Source organism: Adelges cooleyi, unplaced genomic scaffold (assembly GCF_023614345.1).
Source record: "Adelges cooleyi isolate 19-005CV unplaced genomic scaffold, UGA_ACOO_1.1 ACOO_flye_CR_arks_rails_tigmint_CR_PRNA_376, whole genome shotgun sequence".
Lineage (NCBI taxonomy): Eukaryota > Metazoa > Arthropoda > Insecta > Hemiptera > Adelgidae > Adelges > Adelges cooleyi.
The window spans coordinates 7,320,041-7,340,371 of record NW_026096053.1 but is presented as its reverse complement, the minus strand read 5'-3'; the positions used below and the strand labels follow the sequence as shown (position 1 = coordinate 7,340,371).

Here is a 20,331-nt window from a genome sequence, read left to right as displayed (position 1 = left end):
TCGAATGCAACACGAGGTGGCTGGTGAGTGGTGGTCAATGTCCAATGGTAGTGGGTGGGAAGAACCAGTGACACCAACGTAATGTTCCTACTTCCTAGTTGAATTGACCTTCAATCTCGTAAGCGACAGGACTAAGCCTGTCCAAAACATAGACCTATAAAGATTTCTTTTTAGGTCTATGGCCAAAAATTGAAAAATGCGCGCCGTTCGGTGAACAAAATATCAGTTATCAACTCTCCGTCCTGATAGCTATTTAAAAGAATATCAAATTTGATAAGAATCGGTAAAGAAAAATTTAGAATTCTGATTAGTGATTATCGATTTATTAATATTTCATTGGTTCATTAATTAATTAATTTAATTATTTCTTACTACTCTCATAAATTTTAGTGAGAAATAATTTTGAACATAAATTATTATTGTGTACGCCACAACATTCTAGGATCAATGCAGTATTAATACATATTTTAATGTAAATCATTTTATGACTTATTTAATATTTTACAATATTTAACTTATTTTGTTATCATAAATTTGAATGTTATAGGTAATTTTTTCCATGTGTGATTAATTGTTTTCCCAAAAACAAAATATATATATTGATTTTATTGTGCTGGAGCACTGTGAAAAAGTACAATTGAATTTTTTGTGAAGACAATACCTATTTTTTCTTTTACAATTTGCTTAGCAAGAATTATAAACATTTGTGTTTGTCATACAATTTTTTAGTTGTCAACTTGATTATTTAATATGGAGATTTCAATGGCATCAACTGATAGCGTTAAAGTACTGGTTGTTGGAGATTCTGGTAAAAATTAAAACCTCTCCATTAAATATGTTCAGTATACGATTATATTTTAAATTATCTGTGTGATTTTGTGGAGTTACACTTTTAATAAATAGTGCCTAATTTAAGGTTTTGAAAATGATCCCTTCTGCATACATTGTAGAAACTGTAACTAATTCTGATTTTCTTTATAGGTGTTGGCAAAACATCATTGGTAAATATCATTAGTAACAATAAGGCTGTTAAAAATCCTAAATGGACAGTAGGCGTAACTGTTGAGTTAAAGCTGTATAAATATATGGAAAGTACTCCTAGGCAGCGAAATTGTTTTATTGAAATGTGGGATATAGGGGGTAGTTCCAATCATAAAAATACCAGACATATATTTTATAATTCAATCCAAGGTATATAACTAGTATAATAACTAGTCGTTTCTAAAGTTTGTTATTATAAACATAGTAAATATATATTTTTAGGTATTATTCTGGTATATGATTTAACCAATCTTAAATCAAGTGAAAATCTTCATAAATGGTTAGCAGAAATAATGAATAAAGATAATAATGCCAAATATAAATATACAGATGACTTTGATATGGAACAATTAGTTGGATCTAACAGAGTAATTTTTTGTCTACCATTTATTGTTATTACTTTCGATTTGTTTTATTTTTAAACAATTATATTTATATAGGTCCCAATTTTGGTATGTGGAACCAAACTTGATATGGCTCCCGAACGTGGTAAAAAATCTCCTTCAACTGTGGCTGCAGAGTTTGGAGCCGATGAAATACTTTTGGTAGTTTTATTTAGTGGCTATAATATTCTCTATTTTAAGTTTTATCATAAATCTTACTAATATGGGGAATTTATTTTTTTTTACATCTATCTCATTCCAAACAAACAATTTTATTTTAATTATGATTCATGATGTAGTTTAACGGGCTATGAAGGCCCAACGCTGCCATCATGCGATGGTTTCTTGACGAATTTGCTATCCGGAACGGGTTGTCAGTCCGTTGCCGGAGAGGAGGATTGCAGTTTCTTTTCACCGGACAATTGCTCGCCCGGCAAACGGAGTGCCCGTGACCAAGTGTCGAACTGGCAACAGTGAGCACTAACACACTGCAGCCTTACCCACTCGGCAACTCCTCCTCCTTTAATTACGATTATTATGATTTCAAACAGAATATACATAATTTGGAATATTATAAAACAAATTAAAATAATAAATTATTTTAATACATTTTTAATTTTGACTAAATAACTTTTTACTTAATAAAATTAAAAATTCAAATAAAAAAAATATTTGAAATAATAAAAAAATAATTCTAAATAATTTATTATTTTTTAACAAAAATTAAAATACCTCAAATAAATAATTATTTGTTACTCGATATTTAAGTAAAAAATTACTAAATTTATTTCGAGAAGTTAAATATTTATAGATTAAATTACTTTAACTTGCTACTTATCCTATATTGACAAAATAATTATGGTACTGTAGTTGGCTATTTGTTTTTTAGGAGGTTGCTATAAGAAATAACTGTCAATATGTAGAATGCACCCATAAAATATTTATACCAGTATAATTAATGCTGTAGCTAGTATGGGGCAACCAGGGTCCCCACCTTTGAGGGGCTATCAAGTGGGTATATTTGAGACCACTGAAAGGCATCACATATTTGTAAAGATACTTCCATTTTTTAATTTAAGAATAAAAGGTCATATTCCCAAACTTTTTGAAGACTGAAACACTACTACAATTACCCAAAACAAGTAATTTGTAGTTAATTATAATGTTATGTTTTTTCTAGAATTGTCACGATTCAAAACAATTGGAAAATGGTACAATAGCCACCTCCAAACTGAACAACTTTCTTGATAGAGTTATACAAATTAAATACCCAATAAGTAACTCGAGTCCATTCAGTCAAGGTCTTTATTCTAGACAACATCAATATCAGTCACCACAAATGTCGCAATATCCTTCTACTCGACAAATAATATATGATGGTTTGCCAACAGTTAGTAAAAACACATTTTTTCAAAATAAAACTATTCACAAAGACTAATTTGTTTTATTTATAATATATTTTTTTTAATGAATATATCAAATTATTATAAATAAGTACATACATGTTCGATACATAAATAAATATATTTATATTCATAATAATAGTGTTAATTAAACTTTTGTTACAAAATTATTATCTGTCTAAGTAAGAATTAAATTTTAAATATACATAATTATTTTTCAATCTTTGATCATTAAATAAATGATCAAGAGTAAAGTATACAAAGGATACATACTTCATATGCAAATACTTTAAAGTACATAATATTTTAGTTAAGTTTCTTTTTTGGGACTTTAATTCATTGGCAGTCTAATAAATACATTTATTTTTAAATGTCCTATATTTAACATTAAATTAGTGCAAATGTTTAAACTGAGAATCCCAACTTAAAAATACAAACAAGGAACTTTTTGAAGGGAGAATTTTAATTTATTGTCAATATGGCTTATAGCGCTGATCAGCATTTTCTCGACGCCTAGATGAAGATATTAATTTTTTTATAGTTGTCCAATCCTCAAGTATTTCATGTTCTTTAAGCATGTAAACTATATATGGGCCAGATACTATAACTGGTTTATTTTTTTGTTGTGTATGCCCATAAGGTCGACGACCACGGCCCCTTCCACTTCGTGTCAAACTTCGACCTAACCATAATGATGCATCAATATCGACTTCATTACGAGCTTCTTCTAGACGCTGTATTTTTTCTTCTAAATCAGCTTTAATGGTGTCATACAATATTTCTTTATTATTCTAAAACAAATTATAATTATTTGTAATCCAATTCAAATTTTAATAATAGTTAAACAGTATACTAATGTATGAAGCAAAAACCTTAAGGATACATATTTACAATAAATTCAGGATAGTACATGGAAGTGATACATTCTGAAGCCTCTAAAACAGCGGTTCCAACCTTTATTGTTTTGCGGCCCACAATTTTTTTTATTATAACTTTGAGGCCCACTAACTAAATATGCAAATAAAATAAGCACAAATAAACACATATAAGTATGACGAATATAAATATTCATATATAATGTGCAAGTATGGCAATGATTAATAAACCAAGCTATTTAAGAAAGAATAAAAACAAGTGTTTTTATAGCAAATAACTTTTTCATTGTGCACTGGCATATAGGCCTACAAGAAAACTCAAAAACAAGGTACGGTAGTCAAAGTAAATATAAAACTTAATGGGATTGACTTTGTTTGTCCGCCAAAAGAGTCTATATCCAGATAAAAACTGGATAGTTTTAGCCTTAAATCATATTCTACATTCAATTTATTTCTGTATTTATTTTTCAAAAAAACTAAAGTTGAAAAAGCTTGTTCGCATAGATAGGTTGTTGAAAAGCCCATCAAGTTTCTCAGTGCAATTTAAGAAATTGCTAGGTAATCTTGCCAAACTTTAATCTAGAATGGCACTAATGGTGTTGTTTTGAACAGAGATTATAAACCGATAATATTGATCTCAATCAGTGTCCGCGGCCCAGTACTACGCTGCCCGCCCATAGGTTGGGAACCATTGCTCTAAAAGGTTACTTGTCGCAGACTCTACCAAATTATAAGCTAAATTGGATATTAATAAATAAAACATCTTTTATAATTATTTGATACCTCAAAATTTTGTCTAATTGCTTGTTCTTCTGCTTCATACTTGTGCTTCAAATTGGTAAGTTTAAATTGCTTAAGTACAGAAGCAACTTCAAGTCTAGAGTCCATTTGGTCTTGTAATTCTTGTAAAGGTACACGATACTCTTTAGCTGTACCCAATCTTACTTCAACTAATTTTTCTTCTACTTCTCTTATTCGTTCTTTATATAACCTAAATAAAATGTAAAACAAATAATAAAATATTTCATCATAAATCAGATATAAATAATCACCAACATTTCTTTTAAATGATAAAATCCGTTTTCAATTTCCCGTACTTTTTCGTCACACCTCTTTTGTTCTTTTTCGTTTTCGTCTTCATCCAAATCTATAATATATATTCACATATCATAACTATTTAATTTAAATGTAAATATTGTGAGGCAATTCTTTTTTTTGCTTCCCCGGAGAGAAAGAGAGACAACCATTTTTAATAAATAACACAAATGAATTTTATATAAAATGGCAAATTGCTCGCTACACGAGTGGCCTCGTGACAAAATCTATTTTTCAGCGCATAAACATAGAGTATTATAGCTAAATATTTAGAAGAAAAAAAAATCGTATGTTTCTGTCATGCCATGCAGCAGACATTACAATTTGAAACATGATACTGAAAGCAAATTTCTTGAAAGATGTACCATAAAATGTATTGGAAACATCAAATTTATAAAGAAAATCAAACATTTATATAACAAAAATTTTAAATAATGATCAACTAGTCCATAAAACAATCAACAAACGTAAACAAACAAAGACTTATTGAGTTTCAATAAATTTGTTGTAGAGTTAAATCATTAAAATAAATAAAATTAATTTTTGTTTTGTTTTTAATAATAATTAAGTTACCAGAACTATTGTCAGAGTCTGATTCTGAACTACTGGAGTCACATGAACTACTTGAAGATGAAGCAGATATTTCTAAATTCTTTTTTTTCTCAATTTGGACACTGACAATATTATCGGTGACAGCTAATAATGCTGTACGTACCGCTTCATCAGATCCACTTTCTTCTACTTTGACAGTTGATTCTTCTATTTTATTGATATCATTCACTGTAGATTCACTGCTAAAACAAAAATAGGTTATTAAGTTAATGTTTGAACATTGCTCTATACTTTTTATTTATTTACTTAGCGTCACCCTAACTCAATGTAAAAGAGAAATATATTTATTTTGTTTGAATTAAACATTATATAATACAAATATTTATGTAAATTAATAAATTAAAATTCATATTGTGATTATAATATTGTATTCGAGTTCCTTCGAATATCAGGTGGATAATTTTTAGATATATTGGTGTCTTCAGCTTTCGCTGACGTTTCACTTAATGCAGAGTCCATTTACAAATCCGAAATGTTAGAAGAACTGAAGATATGGATACATCTAAAAATTATCCACATAATATTTAATCCAGAAATGCTTTAACTGTTTAACACATTCCTTAAAATATCTAAAATTACTCAATATAATGCAGTTATGAAAGTAATAATTAATAAAAATCATAATTATGATTATTAATGATATGAATATCAAAGAGTTGTAAGAATACTTGTGATTTAAAACCACAAAGCATTTGTCAAACCATATAAAATCACCTATTCTTACAAAAATATGTTTTTCATCAATTTTAAGAAATACAAGACTCAACTAATTAACACAGTTTTCTTTTTTTATCAAACAAAAGCATCACAAATTAAAATAAAATAATATCATCCATTTCTCACTGTACTACTTCAAACTTGGTAATTTATTAGTATTATTTTGTATAAAAAATGAAATTAATGTATATCATTTACCTCACAATAGCAGACATTTTTATGAAGTCAAAAAAAAAAAGTTATTATCCAAATTAGTTTTTTTTATTATTATTTATTATGCATAAATAATTTAATTATTTTCATATTTTTTCTTGACGCGTAAAATTAAAAACATTAATATAAATACTATAAAGTTTAATAACACTTTTAAGAATAACTTAATAGTTAAATTTAAATGATATTACGTTAATTATGTACATTTAACAAACTATACATAAATTCTGTTGATCTGTTGTCAACAATAAATGACAATACATCGACACTATTCACCATTTGACACTATATTGAAATATCAAATTACCGATGAGAGAATTAAAAAAAAACAATAATTGTTTACTAACTGCAGTATTGCAGTAACTTGAAGCGCCATGTAAGAAGTTTACAAGTCAAAACGGTAATATTTCGATAGGTGATAAAAGATAATGAGTAATAACAACAGCTATCAAAGATAATGTTATACAAGCTGTTAGTAGTTTACAAGTTTATGGTATTTGCGAACTGTTTATGTTACAACCAACCATGGTTCTGTATTTTTGATAACATGATAATCATATCACACAAATTATTTTAATGATAACACACACGTTTTTTGCAATTTCAATTTTAATAACACTTGTGTTATGTGTGTTGAAAAATTATGTTTTATTGTTCAGTTTTTTTTCTAATAATTACTTAAAACCGGTAATTTGTATTTTTATATAATAGCAACACATTAATTAAGTTAAGTGAATTAACTTCCAATTTTTTAATAATCTATACATTTAGTTGCAACCAATACATTTATAATAATGGAAGTAGAAGAACGAGATCTTAAAATAGCCAATCCGGCGTGGGCCGATGCGATGAGTAAAATATTAAAAACAAAAAAAAGAAAAGGAAAATCGTTAATTTTAGCAAAAGCTAAATTAATAACTGAAAATAAAGTGAAAGTTGAAAATGACGTTGATACTTTTGAAGTTGTGGGTAAAAGTGGTGAAAAAGTCATACACACTACAAATATTAACGACGTCAAAGAAGAAAAACTAGATTTCGATAAGTTAGAACCTAAAATACCAAAACGAATTCGGGTATACTTTTTACTATTTAACTAATAATAATAATATTTGTAACCTAAATACACATTTTTTTTTGTGTTCAAATGTTTTATAATACTTCTTTAGATTAGAGAACAAGTGTTATTGGGAAGAATCAAACCATCTGTGAGTGATAGAGTGAAAGAAAAAAATTTATCAAAAATTGCAACTAAGTAAGATTGTTACATTCTATTTGTTATAAAAAGTAGTATTACGTAATCGTTTAAGGTACACTGTAAAATTACACTAAAAAAGTATTTAAAAAATTCTAGAAAAAACAATCAACACTTGGGGTTTTGTATAGAAAAAAATAAAATATTAAATTTAATTAAACCCTTAACCACAAAATTATAATCTTAGTGTTCTACAAACACAATAGTTTTTTGAGAAAGTAAAAAAAAAAGGATATTGAATATTACATTTTTAATATTTTTCTCAAAAACTGTACTTTACATTGAAAAATTACTATAATAACTATTAAAACAGTAGATTTAAAAACAGCTATTAAGTAAAATCCAAGATCCATGAACACATTTTTATATGGCAAATCTACTAAAAACAAATTATTGGGTATTGTGCATGTATAATAATCCAACCTTGGCTACTACAAGAAATATTAAAAGATTATCTTGGATAGATCAAGAGGAAATAATTAACAATTTTGTATTTAAAACCATTCAATCCTTTTTTTTCAGGGGTGTAGTTCAATTATTTAACATGGTAAAACAACAACAAAGAACAGTTGAAAAATCATTGAAAAATGTTGGAACATCTATCATAAAACAAGACAAAGTATTGGATTCCTTAGATAAAAAAAAGTTTTTAGAGCCATTTGACCATAAAAATGTAAAGTATTAACTAGTTTTTATTTTCATCTAAAAATGTATAGAACAAACTTCATTTATATCATTTTTTTTATAGGAATCTGTAAATACTGGATGGGATGTTTTAAGAGATGATTTCATGGGTGGAACAAAAATAAAAGATTGGGATAAAATAACTGAAGAAGAAAGTGACGAAGACACTAATATTTAAACTAAATAATTTTTGTTGAAAAGTAAATTTTTTTAAAAATAAATTGTAATATTTAAAATAGTTATTTTATTTTTATTTGAGTTTGAAACAATTATAAATTTTTGTATGAATCTATCAACCTAAATGTCCAATTAGTTTGGATCTATTTATTCAATTAAAAAATGATCATACCAAGCAAATTTAATTAAACTAAAAAAACCTTAAATCAACTTTTATAAAAAAAATTTGTTTAAATCCTTAACCATATAAATAGTACACTCTATACTCCGCGCACTTTAAAAAGATAACTCTTTGAGTCAGCGGCACTCCTTAACATAGTTCGGCATCGTCTACTGTGCATACAGATACAACCTAGGCGGCGATCAACGAGTTTTGGTATCTTTTGATAGTGTATTGCGTAAACAACGTATATTTTGAAGAAAAAAAATTTTAATAGGTCCAATTTTTTAAAGGATTAAGAGGTTCGGGATAGGCAACACTATGCAAAATTGTATCATAATTAATTTTTTAATGTAAAAAAGTCTGTTTTTTAAATATATATTATAATAGTTATGTGAACCATATAATTGGAAAAATCACAATATGTAAATTGTCAATACAATTCATAATGTACTAATTACAATAAATAGTGTTACCTATATGTAAAAAAGAAATGTTTAATTTTTTACGTTATAATGCAGGCAAATAACAAGTTGCACTTATGTTTTAACACATTGTACGTTTACAATCTCACAATATCACTGCACAGTCGAGTAAAAAATAGTACTACTAATCATAATTATTTAAAACTCTTAAATACCATAAGTTATATTGTACATTACATCGTTTTGGTCTTTAATAAATAAATATACGCTAAATGATGCATACATCTATTAACATTTAGGTCCATAATTTACAAACATAATAATGAAAAACATTTTTAAAAATATTTCTCGCAATGTTTTACTACATGGATGCATACAACATATTTTTTTGTACTCAAATTGTTCTAACCAAAGCGTATTTAAAATAAAATATTTTATTTTATTTATACTTAGGACAAATTTCTTTTTTAATAGTGTAAAAAATAAACATATTTAGTTAATATTCAACTATTTTTTTATTATAATAGAATAATACCAAATAATTTAAAATACAAAATGTCTACATAGAAATTTATATAAATGAATACAAATACAGAACTTAATAAGCAGAAAGTATTGACTAGAATGTAATGAAATAAATTATTGAGGATAATATTAATTTTTAAAGTAAATCATAATATTAGGCTTTTGAACAATAATAATTTGTAAATTATTTATTTAAAATTTAAAAATAAATTAAGAACAATAAATGCATAAGAGCTTTTTAGTTAGTTATTAATTAGTTTAAAAAAAAACCCTAGATAAACTAAGGCTTTTCAACCTCTTCAGATTTGGATAATTTCTTTACCAATTCATTAATCTTGTTTTGATCAATGAGTCCAATAAATTTTTCTACGACTTGGCCATTACGTATAGCTAAAACAGCTGGAACAGCTTTTACTTCAAATGTATGCACTAAATCAGCATTCTTTTCAACATCGACAAGTGCTAAATTTACAGAGGGCAAATCGCCAACCATTTTTTTCAACATAGGTGTTAATGTTAAGCAAGGATCACACCATTCTGCATGAAAATTGACTATAACAGGAGTTTCACTTTTTATTACATTTTGTATGAAGTCATCATTTCCACTAACTGTGAATGATTTACGATTTGTAGAACCCAATGACATAGAACGTTTAGTTGTCAGATGGTTAACTTTTTTTAAACTACGGAAACGATTAAATGACATGTTTTCAATTTTTGAACCGATATAATACAATTATAATTATAAAATCCAAGATTTTAGCTGAGGCACAGTTTTTCGACTCATGACAAAAGATGAAAATACTGCAGCTAGTCCAATTGCTGAACTAATAGATAATATAACTAGTGTTGTTAAACGCCACACAAATAGAGGATCAACAACCTGTAAAATAAAAACATTAAAACATATTTAACTATATTTATTTGATGTCTAGGGTTTGACATTGTCCCTAAAAAGTATAAACCTTTATTTTCTTTTTTTTAATTAAATTTGTTAAATTAGTTTTAAACTTTGATTAATTTTTCAATATTAAGTAGATTGGAAAAAGGTATTTCCTATTTCTGTCCATCTGTCATCTGGAAAGTAGGAATTAAGACTTTTGTTTCATTGTATGATCGATTATATCTAGTGAAGTGATAAGGTATCTAAAAACAGATTTCAATTCTTTAAAATCTTTTCAGGGGGCTTTTCCCTAATTTCATTGGGTTTTTTTCTTAGTGTAATGCGTTGTTTTTATTTTTATATTTTAGTTATACATCTTATCATTTTAAGTAAAAATTTAGAAAAGTTGTTACTTCGAAGAGATTTTAATAAAGTCAAACCTGTTTTCAGGTTTCCCCCTGTATCAGATAATCTAATTGGTACATTTGAAAAAAAATACATTCAAATTTTCTAATGGGCCTTAGATAGAAATCCTTCTATCTTTCCACTTTACTAATAATATCATATTTCAGCGGCATATTTTGGGAGGGGGTGTTCATGGTGTCTGGAGACACCCTGGCTAAAAAAATGGATTAGGGTCATTCCACGCCAAATCACTTGGTGTGTGTGCAAGTGGATTTGCTAAATGCCTCAAACTTATATATCATATATAAATTGTTCCATAAAATAAAAAAATGAAGAAAAACGTTTTTTTAAAATTAGTTTATTAGATGATTGATGGAGGGGGGAGCTTACAATGAGAGTAAAAAAGAGTAAGAATATAGAATTACCGGACACTGGATAGTAAAAAAAAATTGAACACCCCCAAAATTTCTTCAAAATATGCCACTGTAATAGTTAGTTATAAAAATAATTTTTACTCAACAATTTTTTTTTTTTACTTTTTAGTACAAATTTTTGAATTTAAAGATAAAAAATTTAGAATCAATATTTTAGGTACATAATATTAAGTTATTTATTGTAATATATGTAATAAATATTTATTGTTTTCAATTCATAAAAAAAACTAAGCTAATGGTGTAAATGTACTTTTATTAACTTGCCTTAATATCTTGTTTCTGTACTCCTGTTGAGCTACGAGGTATGAATAATAAAATAATAGAAATAACTATTGTTGACACAAAAACAATTGGCCCGATGCTATGACGAGTTCTTAGTGAAAGAAGACACAAAATGAATGATGAAGACCAAAGTCCTATTAGAATAATTGCACCTATACCTATTACTGCAGAATACATACTACCTGTACCTATAACAAATAAAATAATTAATTAAGGAAGAATTCTTACTATTACAATTTAAAGTATCACAATTTTAGATTTTAAAAACCTATTTAAAAAATGGCATTGTTTTTTAATGAAATATGCAGCACTATAAATACAGAAAAAAACAGAAGAAATTTACAAATAAAAACGACACAGCGATAAAAAAACTTTAAAACCCCTAAAAGGTTTCAGTATATAAAAATCTTATAATAGTCAATAAAACATACTTAGGTTCTTGTTGCAAAATCATGTTACATAATGAAATAGTTTTGAAAAATTAGTTAATCATTTCAGTTTTCAAGTTGAACTCTAGGTAAACACTATAAAACAACAATTTAGACTCACCATTTTTATAAATGCACTCATTTTTCTACTGTCGAGTTTTATTTAATACGAAAAATAAATGTTTATGATACCTAATTCAATTAAAATTTATACAAATACTGTTTAACTCACTAATGTTTTTATGATTTTATACTAACTAACATTTTCATATATCATGTTAATATTATGCTACTATTATTTTAAATACGTATTAACTCAAAACTATAGCTGCTAATTGCAATATCACTGAAATCTGAATTCTGATCTCATTTAGATTCAGGGGCTTATCCGCTTATAGCACAACAAAGCACAGCATTGAGCACTGAGCAGTCTTCCGTCAGGTTCAGCTGCTGCCATTGCCTATCAGCCAAAGCCCAAAGCCATTTGGTTTATCACATATTAGTTATATCCACGATGTAGAGAAAATAAGGTGACACCACTCAACTTATTATCAGTAAAAATCTGGGGTCGAATGCTTCAGGCATTTTGGTAGTTCAGCTTCGCTGTACAGGTGGCGCCACCATTCGCCCGGAGGCCGATATTTTCTATGCGGCTTATGGACGATAAACGTTTTATTTTTTATTTTTATGTTAATTATTCTTTATTTGGAGTTTTTATTATTTTTATTGTCTTATTTAGTAATAAGCAATTATTTTGTTAACTTTTTAATTGCGAAAACTGTGTTTTTTAACGGCATTAAAGTAAATATTAGCACTAGAATATAGCTTTCATAATTAATTAAATTAAATTTATTCTGATCTAGTCTTTGTCCAGCACAGTTATTTATTTTATTATTTTAGCTACTCTACCAGTATAAAGTAGTATTCCAATACTAATTAGTCATTAGTATACATGGTCATAATTTCTAAATTCTAGATCAGAGTAATAGAATAAAACTATAGTAGAGCAAATATTGCCAATAAATTATAAATCTAAAAGATCTACATTAGTCAATGAATTTTATTTGTAAAAATGAATAAGAACAACAGTATTTTATAATTATATATGCCGCGGTTTATTATGTAGACACAAAATATAAACAATTATTTGTGATGCAAATATCATCTCTAGGAACACAATGCAGAGAATATGTCGCTACTTCGTCCCTAGGCATTGCACGTATGGTTGGGCTTGAATTACACGGTAGTCGGGCTTTAAATTTAAAAAAACTTCTCTGGTGCTTAAAATTCGATATAGGAAGGGGGAGGGAGGGGTTGAGGACAATTTTTTTCTTGTACATAATACGTGTTATTATATTATATATCGTATAGAATAATTTCATATATTGTTATAAAAGGATAGTCATCGTTCGACTATAAACGTATTTTGTGGAATAGGAATTAGAATAAATAGTACATTTAATTAGACTACATATACGAATATTGTGGTTTTTAAAATAATATATAATCTATAGTCCTGTAATCAAATAAAATTACATGTAATATATTTTTATTTAGTAATAAAAATGACAGTAACGTATAATAATATGTAAAAAACCCTATTAGCTCCATGTAAAAGTCGGCCTCCGGGCGAATGGTGGCGCTATCTACGTGACAAAATTGTACTACCAAAATGCCGTAATTTCTTGACCCACTGATTTGGTTTGAGTGGCGTCACCTTATCTTCTCTACATCGTGGTTATATCATTAATATGAGAAATGGGTAATCGGTATCAGGAAAACCAGATATAATCAAGACACAGATATATATAATAAACTAGATTGCTAACTAGCGATAAGAATTGAAGCCGACGGTCTGTCATCCTGGTAGGATTTATGTGTGTTATCAATGCATATATATATATATATATATGTAATTGTTATAACCATATATTATTCTCGCGTGATAAGGTTCTAATTCCCACCAGGATGACGGAAAGTGGCTGCTTCAATCTTCTCTATTGGTGGTATATATAGTTAGCAATCTAGTTTATTATATAATACTGTGAGATGAGATGAGTTCTTCCAAATTTGATAAGGATTAGATAAGAAGTTGGAATCGAGCATGTTTTCTGCCACAATGGTACCACAGATTATCTGAAAAACTTTTCATATAATCTGTGATAGACGATAGTACAAAGTACACGCTATATACCCACAATGAGAAATGTGTTATGTGAATGTGTTTTTATTTTTATTATTGTGTGTTACACCCTTCGTTCTTACTCCTCAGTTCGTTCAAATAAATGTTAAGGTGTAATAATAATAACCTCATAGGCCGTGAATAAATCTACATTCGTGACTCGTGAATAATGAATTGTGAAATGTTAATACCTATGTGATAAACTCATTGGTTGTAAATTACAATACATGTTAATTGATAACACATTATTAATTAAGAATTAACATAGAACGCGAACTTTGATACAAAAAAATGTTATCCAAATGAATAATGTAATACTAATTGTATACATTATATTAGATGTTTATTATAAAAAGCTATTAAGCTTTGTACAGGTACGAACTTTACCTTATAGTAATAATGTAGTCGCAATATTTGTTAAAAACTTTAAATATGTATTATAGTAAATTGTTTTCAGATAACTATTTCTTAATAGACCGATAATAATTAATTTCACCAACTAGCATACTAATAATTTCTGTCTATTAATTTTGAAAAAATGAATCATACCAACAAACAATCAAAACCATGGCAACAAAGGTATTCATAATTATGCAATATGTCTATACTAAATTTTTTTGACAGGATATAATATTTGTATTTAATATAAAATATTAATGTTCACTTCATAATATTATTTCCAGGGGTTTCATGGGGAAGGTGACATGAGTGCCTATAAAGTTTTAATAATTTAGTTTCTCTTATTTTTTTTCAAGGAGAACAGTGATAATGATAATATGTTAAGAATACTTTTTAGCTCTTTTAAATATCTCAACTCAATTTTTTCCTAGTAAAACATTAAATATAAAAAACCCACATTTTGGAAAATCTGAGCCCTCTTATGATACCTCTTTTTTTTAGCCATCGCTCACTTGGGAGGGTACTGTTTTCACACTTAATTTTTGTTATTCACAATTTTTAACTAAACCCATGCAGTAAGTTATAATATTTGAGTGGGTATGCAGTTTTTTATGAAATCCTCGGATGACAAATAAAGACACATTTTCTGTTATACAATCTTAAATTGAAATACAATTTAATAGTGTACCTATGTCCCAATTATAGAAATGCCAAAAAGAGGTCTATATCGCCTGGTGGAAGAGTTCATAATAAAAAAAGTATGATTTTAATAATCAATTTACACATATTTGTATATACTGATGGTTAGATGGTAAAATGTTGCTAGTGACATATTATAGGAAATTGAAATTTTTACATTTTGTTGTAAGTAAATTGATCCAACTTGTTTTGTTATATATCATTTTTTTTAATAAACAATTATTGATGTTTTAATTTATTACTTAAGCAATACCAAATTGGTCGTATTAAACATTTCTGGTATAAGCACCTATTTTCATAACAAGAATGTCTTTTAAATAATTTTTATTACTTTTTAAATGTTACTCAAAATTATTTATTTTATACTACTTGTGACTATTTAAAATTTATACTTAAGTTGTTATTACAAGAGTATATTTTCCAATAACAGTTTTATTAACTATTGCATTTAATAAAGAACTTTTTGGTTTTAAACACCCATAAAAAAAGAGCAAGAGGCACTTACAAAATATATCCATATTTTTTGTACATTTACAATACATAATACTAATAACTCTCCAACATCATAATATAGCAGTGTTTTATATTGGAATTGTACAAAAAACATATTTATGTACACCTCCTAAAAATTTAATAAATACGCTTACAACAAATTGCCTTCTAACCGTCATTATACTAAAACACAGTTGATAATACTTTTTTTTTTTTTAATTATAGAAAAGTTAATTTCTGACAATGTTGACCTTACTACCAAAGTCAGTTCAGAATTAAAAATTGCTTTAAATAGTTTTAAACTAAGTCACATAAATATTGAAGACATACAACCTTATGGATCTAGAATATCTGGACTTAATGTAGATGATAGTGATATTGATATTCACATAACTTGTAGTGAGTATTATATAAATTGGAAAAATAAATAATAATACAAAAAAAATGAATGCTAAGTCATTTTTTTATAATTTTTAGGCTCAAAGCGTCCAATTAGAGAAATGATTCAGTCAATTACAAATGTTTTGCGTCATCAAAATACCTTTATTAAAATTATTCCATTATACTTTACAAAAGTACCACTTATTAAGTGTATTCATAGAAGTACTGGAGTTGACTGTGACTTATCATTTAACAATATCTATGCTGTACAAAATACATATTTGCTTAAACAATACATTACATTAAACCATTCTGTCAAGCCAGTTTTAATTGGATTAAAATTATGGGCTAAAAAGCATGATCTTATCAATACATATGGTTTTTCTAGCTATTCATTTTATTGGCTAGGATTATTTTTTTTTCAAGTTAAGGGCATGTTACCGACAGTCTATGATTTACAAAAAAATATACCAGAACTTAAAATTGGCCAGTGGAATTGTGCGTTTTCAAAAGATACACATCAATTTATTGAAAATGAGAAAATGGCGACCTCTACTCTATTAGATCAGATTTACAATTATTATTCAAACTTTGAATACGAAAATTTTGTTATTTGCCCATATTTAGGATGCTTATTACCTAAAAGTAGTTTTGAAAATGTTGAAGCTTTACCTGAAGAATTAACAAAATACAAACAGTTTCATAAAGAAAACACAAATCAACAAAAACTGCAGTTTTTGGGCAAGTCTAAGTTTAATATGTATGTTCAAGATCCATTTCAACATAATTATAATATTACAGCAAGAGTGACTCCCAAAATATTTTTAAAATTTATTGATGTTTGTAAAAAGTCAAAACTGATAGCTGATGATGATGCTTGTACAAAATCACAGAATACTAAAGATGATGTACAAAATGATGATGACACTTGTAAAAAATTAAAACTCGGTGTTCAAGAAGATGTCATGATGTTAATGTATAAAGATGAATATCCAATGTATTTTACATAAGTTGTAAAACATGAAAATATTGCTCACAATGAATAATTAATATATTATGTATATGTGATCGTTATATATTGGTTGTTCATGGCATTTTTTATTACTTATAAAAAATAAATTATGGATAATTAATATTATTATTAAAATATTTTGTTTCAATATAATAAATTAACTAACGAACAAATTATTATTTGATGATCGTGTTGGTATTTTTTTCCTTACTAAACAAAATAGTTTGAAATATTACAAATTTCTATGACATGTTTCTTAAATAATATAAAGAGACATACACTTCACTTACAACAAAATTAAAACAATATTTCTTAAAAAGAAAGCATTGCATAATGTAAAAATATAGTGCATAATTATATTATAATATAAAAAATAAAATTTACATTTGAAGTTTTTCGCATTCTTGTTCAACTATTTTTATATGTTCCATGAGTTTTTTTTCTGTATACTTTTTTAAAAAATACTCAACTGCATAACCGATTCCATGAGGTTGTGTACCAAAAAAGTCTGTTATACCATCTATTTCATACTTGGTCCTTAAAAAAAAATATTTATGTAAGCGATTTGAAATTTAAAAATTGGTTATTTATAATTTTAATGTTCAAAGACTACACTACACCTAAATGATGAGTGTTCTAGAGTAAAAAGAAATAACAGTTGTTATTTTAATAAAATTATGAAAAAAAAAAAATAATTAAAAAACTGATGACCCAGAAATCTTCAGAGTACAGGCGGACTACACATACGCGTCTTTAAGTAATCTTACTATACTCCACACCACAATAGAAGTAACCCGTTTCGCGCATGCCGACTGACGGCAGCGACTGTTACGAGGCCCCGTTTCCCCCACTGTGCCATTCAGTATCGCGCTGAGGCGTGCATACAGAGTGAAACAAGCGATATACAGAGTGATTGTATATAGAGCATATTATTTATTATAATTGTGAATAATTATATTATATTGTCATTTATAAATTATATACATAATTATTTATTTATTTAAAACACATACCATAGTATAACATAATTAATTATGTTGTCTTATTTAATTATATATTGTACATTATAATTATGTATTCTTTTTGGCGAGAGGAAACAAGCTGCAATATAAAAGCATTAGAAAACATATTTTTACCGTTGACTCCAAAAACCGCACACATGTAATAAAATACAGGGCAAAACCGCACACATTTAGTAGGTTAAAACCACATACTTTTTAAAATTGCTGTATCTAAAAACCGCACATTTTATAATGATATATAAACTATGATATAATATTTATATATTTATTCAAAGAAAATTGTTTAGGTACAATTTACATATTGAAAAATTTCAAATAATTAAATTTAATACAATTTTTTTAAAAAATGATCAAATTTTTTTTGGCTGTACTTGATTAATGAAAAATATTAAAATGTGCCTATTAACTAATTTGTTTTTCTTTTTCAGTTAAAACAATATTTTGAATTCCCTTGTGGTACTGGTTGTGGTACTCCACTAAATGTTTTTTGTATAGCATTATGAGCAGCAAAAAAAATGACAATAATGTAAATATTTAACAGTAAAAGCAAGCGCGTAGTTCAAAAACGTAAGACGTTATGAGTCTTGTGACACACTATATCGAGTATACGTTATGATACAACCTATATATGCAGCACCGCCGGCGACCGTGGGTGTGGCCTATTAGTGTGGATGCGCGGAATCAAACACGTTTCGGTCGGGAGACGGGTTACTTCTCTTGTGGCGCGGAGTATATACAGAATATTTTGACCATCAAATAACCTGATACAGTCTTGTTAAAAATGTTGTCGGGGGAAGATACTATTAATTAAATCACGCTTAAATGTGCACTAAAGCTATAAACTTGTGGATAACACAAAAAAATAATATTTTAAAAAAAAATTTTAACATGATGTAGTAACATTAAATTCAATATACAGAATGATCAATTTAATGATAATCATTTTTAAGAAAATGAGTGTCTTACATTAATTGATCACTCCGTATAATTACAGTCACAAAAGCACAATCAACAATAAAAACTGTCTAATGTGAACAAATATTAAAAATATACTACCATGTTGGATTAGGTGTTATTGATAATGTTATTATATTAGACAATGTCGCAATGTCTGACCAACTCAAATTTCTTGTCCTAGCCCAAAATTTTTGACCTTTTTCATCATACCAACATTCTTCCTCGATTACAAATTCTGGTACATGTAAAGTTTGATCACGACGTAATACTTGAGGAATAATATTATGGCATACTAGTCTGTGTTTGGTATATTCAAATCCATGTTCATCTATAAAAGGTTGTTTTATTTACTAATAATACATAATAGTTAAAACAGATATAAAGAACCATATAAACAATTCAATGTAGTTTTTTTAAATTAATTGTTGTATCTATTTTTAGGGCTAGTTCATGTTTAACACAGGGATTATACTAGAAGTAACAATCAAGTCTTAAGACACTTGGTTATTACACAAAAGATACTTAAAAAAAGTTTTTATTCATTATTTCCTAAAATTAATTTAGAATTATAACATACTAGAACGTTCAGGTCTGTTCAAAATTGTAAGACTTTAAAAGTTACTGATTTTGCATTATTATACTTATAAACATATAGTACATTTGTAATGCCATTATGTATAGCGATTAAAATTACTATTAAATATTAATTAATAATTACTTACCAATATGTTCATCAATCAGTTCTGAAACTTTAACAACTTCATCTTGTTTTCTTATTTGGTTATAATGCTTTTTAACTGTTTGAAATGGTTGCTGGAAAATGTGCACTAATGAAATGGTTAGAACCATAGTTAGTATACTTAAATAAATAAATACAAAAAAGCATTTCTCATAAATCTAACATTACAATATTAATTATTTATTTTACCTTGATTGCAAAACAAAATCGTAGTTGTTTAATGATATCGAAGTGAAGTATGGGCAAAGAACGAAGGTTAACCCGTAAACGTTGGTTCGACGTGATTATTCACTTTGAATATTTACAAAGATAACTTATCACGTAACTGCGTCTATGATTACCTCAGATTAGATAATATCATTGAGTATATATTCAATCGAGTATAGATTCAATATATACTCAATGATAATATCTATTCAATTTGCATTATCACTCTGTATACCACATTTGAGGT

The 20,331-nt window shown here is 27.1% G+C and overlaps 6 protein-coding genes across 12 annotated transcripts; 3 read left to right on the top strand and 3 right to left on the bottom strand.

Moving 5' to 3' along the window:
• Positions 1-126: 126 nt before the first annotated feature.
• Positions 127-2,980, top strand: LOC126840195 (rab-like protein 3). 5 transcript variants are annotated; one of them, XM_050575783.1, is made up of 7 exons: positions 316-472; positions 548-631; positions 730-808; positions 982-1,191; positions 1,264-1,409; positions 1,482-1,586; positions 2,605-2,980. In XM_050575783.1, exons 3-7 carry the CDS (start codon positions 751-753, stop codon positions 2,860-2,862), a joined length of 777 nt encoding a protein of 258 aa, XP_050431740.1. In that variant the 5' UTR covers positions 316-472; positions 548-631; positions 730-750; the 3' UTR covers positions 2,863-2,980. The 5 variants fall into 5 exon arrangements, with proteins under 5 accessions (XP_050431739.1, XP_050431742.1, XP_050431740.1 ...); XM_050575782.1 differs by lacking the exon at positions 316-472 and adding an exon at positions 127-283 and having other exon boundaries at positions 548-808; XM_050575785.1 differs by lacking the exons at positions 316-472; positions 548-631 and adding an exon at positions 265-283.
• Positions 2,981-2,997: 17 nt separating this feature from the next.
• LOC126840194 (breast cancer metastasis-suppressor 1-like protein) lies at positions 2,998-6,742 on the bottom strand. Of its 2 annotated transcripts, none has more exons than XM_050575779.1 (5): positions 6,325-6,742; positions 5,371-5,591; positions 4,759-4,849; positions 4,486-4,693; positions 2,998-3,618 (listed from the first exon to the last, which is right to left on the bottom strand). In XM_050575779.1, the coding sequence occupies exons 1-5, from the start codon at positions 6,339-6,341 to the stop codon at positions 3,301-3,303; spliced, it is 855 nt and encodes a 284-aa protein (XP_050431736.1). In that variant the 5' UTR covers positions 6,342-6,742; the 3' UTR covers positions 2,998-3,300. The 2 variants fall into 2 exon arrangements, with proteins under 2 accessions (XP_050431736.1, XP_050431737.1); XM_050575780.1 differs by having other exon boundaries at positions 5,371-5,588.
• Positions 6,743-6,943: 201 nt separating this feature from the next.
• On the top strand, positions 6,944-9,106 carry LOC126840511 (RRP15-like protein). 2 transcript variants are annotated; one of them, XM_050576305.1, is made up of 5 exons: positions 6,950-7,026; positions 7,111-7,412; positions 7,506-7,591; positions 8,114-8,264; positions 8,340-9,106. In XM_050576305.1, exons 2-5 carry the CDS (start codon positions 7,134-7,136, stop codon positions 8,451-8,453), a joined length of 630 nt encoding a protein of 209 aa, XP_050432262.1. In that variant the 5' UTR covers positions 6,950-7,026; positions 7,111-7,133; the 3' UTR covers positions 8,454-9,106. The 2 variants fall into 2 exon arrangements, with proteins under 2 accessions (XP_050432261.1, XP_050432262.1); XM_050576304.1 differs by having other exon boundaries at positions 6,944-7,412.
• A 496-nt stretch (positions 9,107-9,602) lies between these two features.
• LOC126840434 (thioredoxin, mitochondrial) lies at positions 9,603-10,444 on the bottom strand. Its single transcript, XM_050576162.1, has one exon. The coding sequence runs from the start codon at positions 10,266-10,268 to the stop codon at positions 9,843-9,845; it is 426 nt and encodes a 141-aa protein (XP_050432119.1). The 5' UTR covers positions 10,269-10,444; the 3' UTR covers positions 9,603-9,842.
• A 3,556-nt stretch (positions 10,445-14,000) lies between these two features.
• LOC126840419 (terminal uridylyltransferase Tailor-like) lies at positions 14,001-17,246 on the top strand. The gene is made up of 5 exons (XM_050576135.1): positions 14,001-14,550; positions 14,634-14,755; positions 15,281-15,333; positions 15,992-16,165; positions 16,244-17,246. Exons 2-5 carry the CDS (start codon positions 14,715-14,717, stop codon positions 17,155-17,157), a joined length of 1,182 nt encoding a protein of 393 aa, XP_050432092.1. The 5' UTR covers positions 14,001-14,550; positions 14,634-14,714; the 3' UTR covers positions 17,158-17,246.
• A 244-nt stretch (positions 17,247-17,490) lies between these two features.
• LOC126840423 (PRELI domain-containing protein 2-like) lies at positions 17,491-20,060 on the bottom strand. Its single transcript, XM_050576143.1, has 3 exons — positions 19,861-20,060; positions 19,238-19,466; positions 17,491-17,696 (listed from the first exon to the last, which is right to left on the bottom strand). The coding sequence occupies exons 1-3, from the start codon at positions 19,985-19,987 to the stop codon at positions 17,540-17,542; spliced, it is 513 nt and encodes a 170-aa protein (XP_050432100.1). The 5' UTR covers positions 19,988-20,060; the 3' UTR covers positions 17,491-17,539.
• Positions 20,061-20,331: the final 271 nt, after the last annotated feature.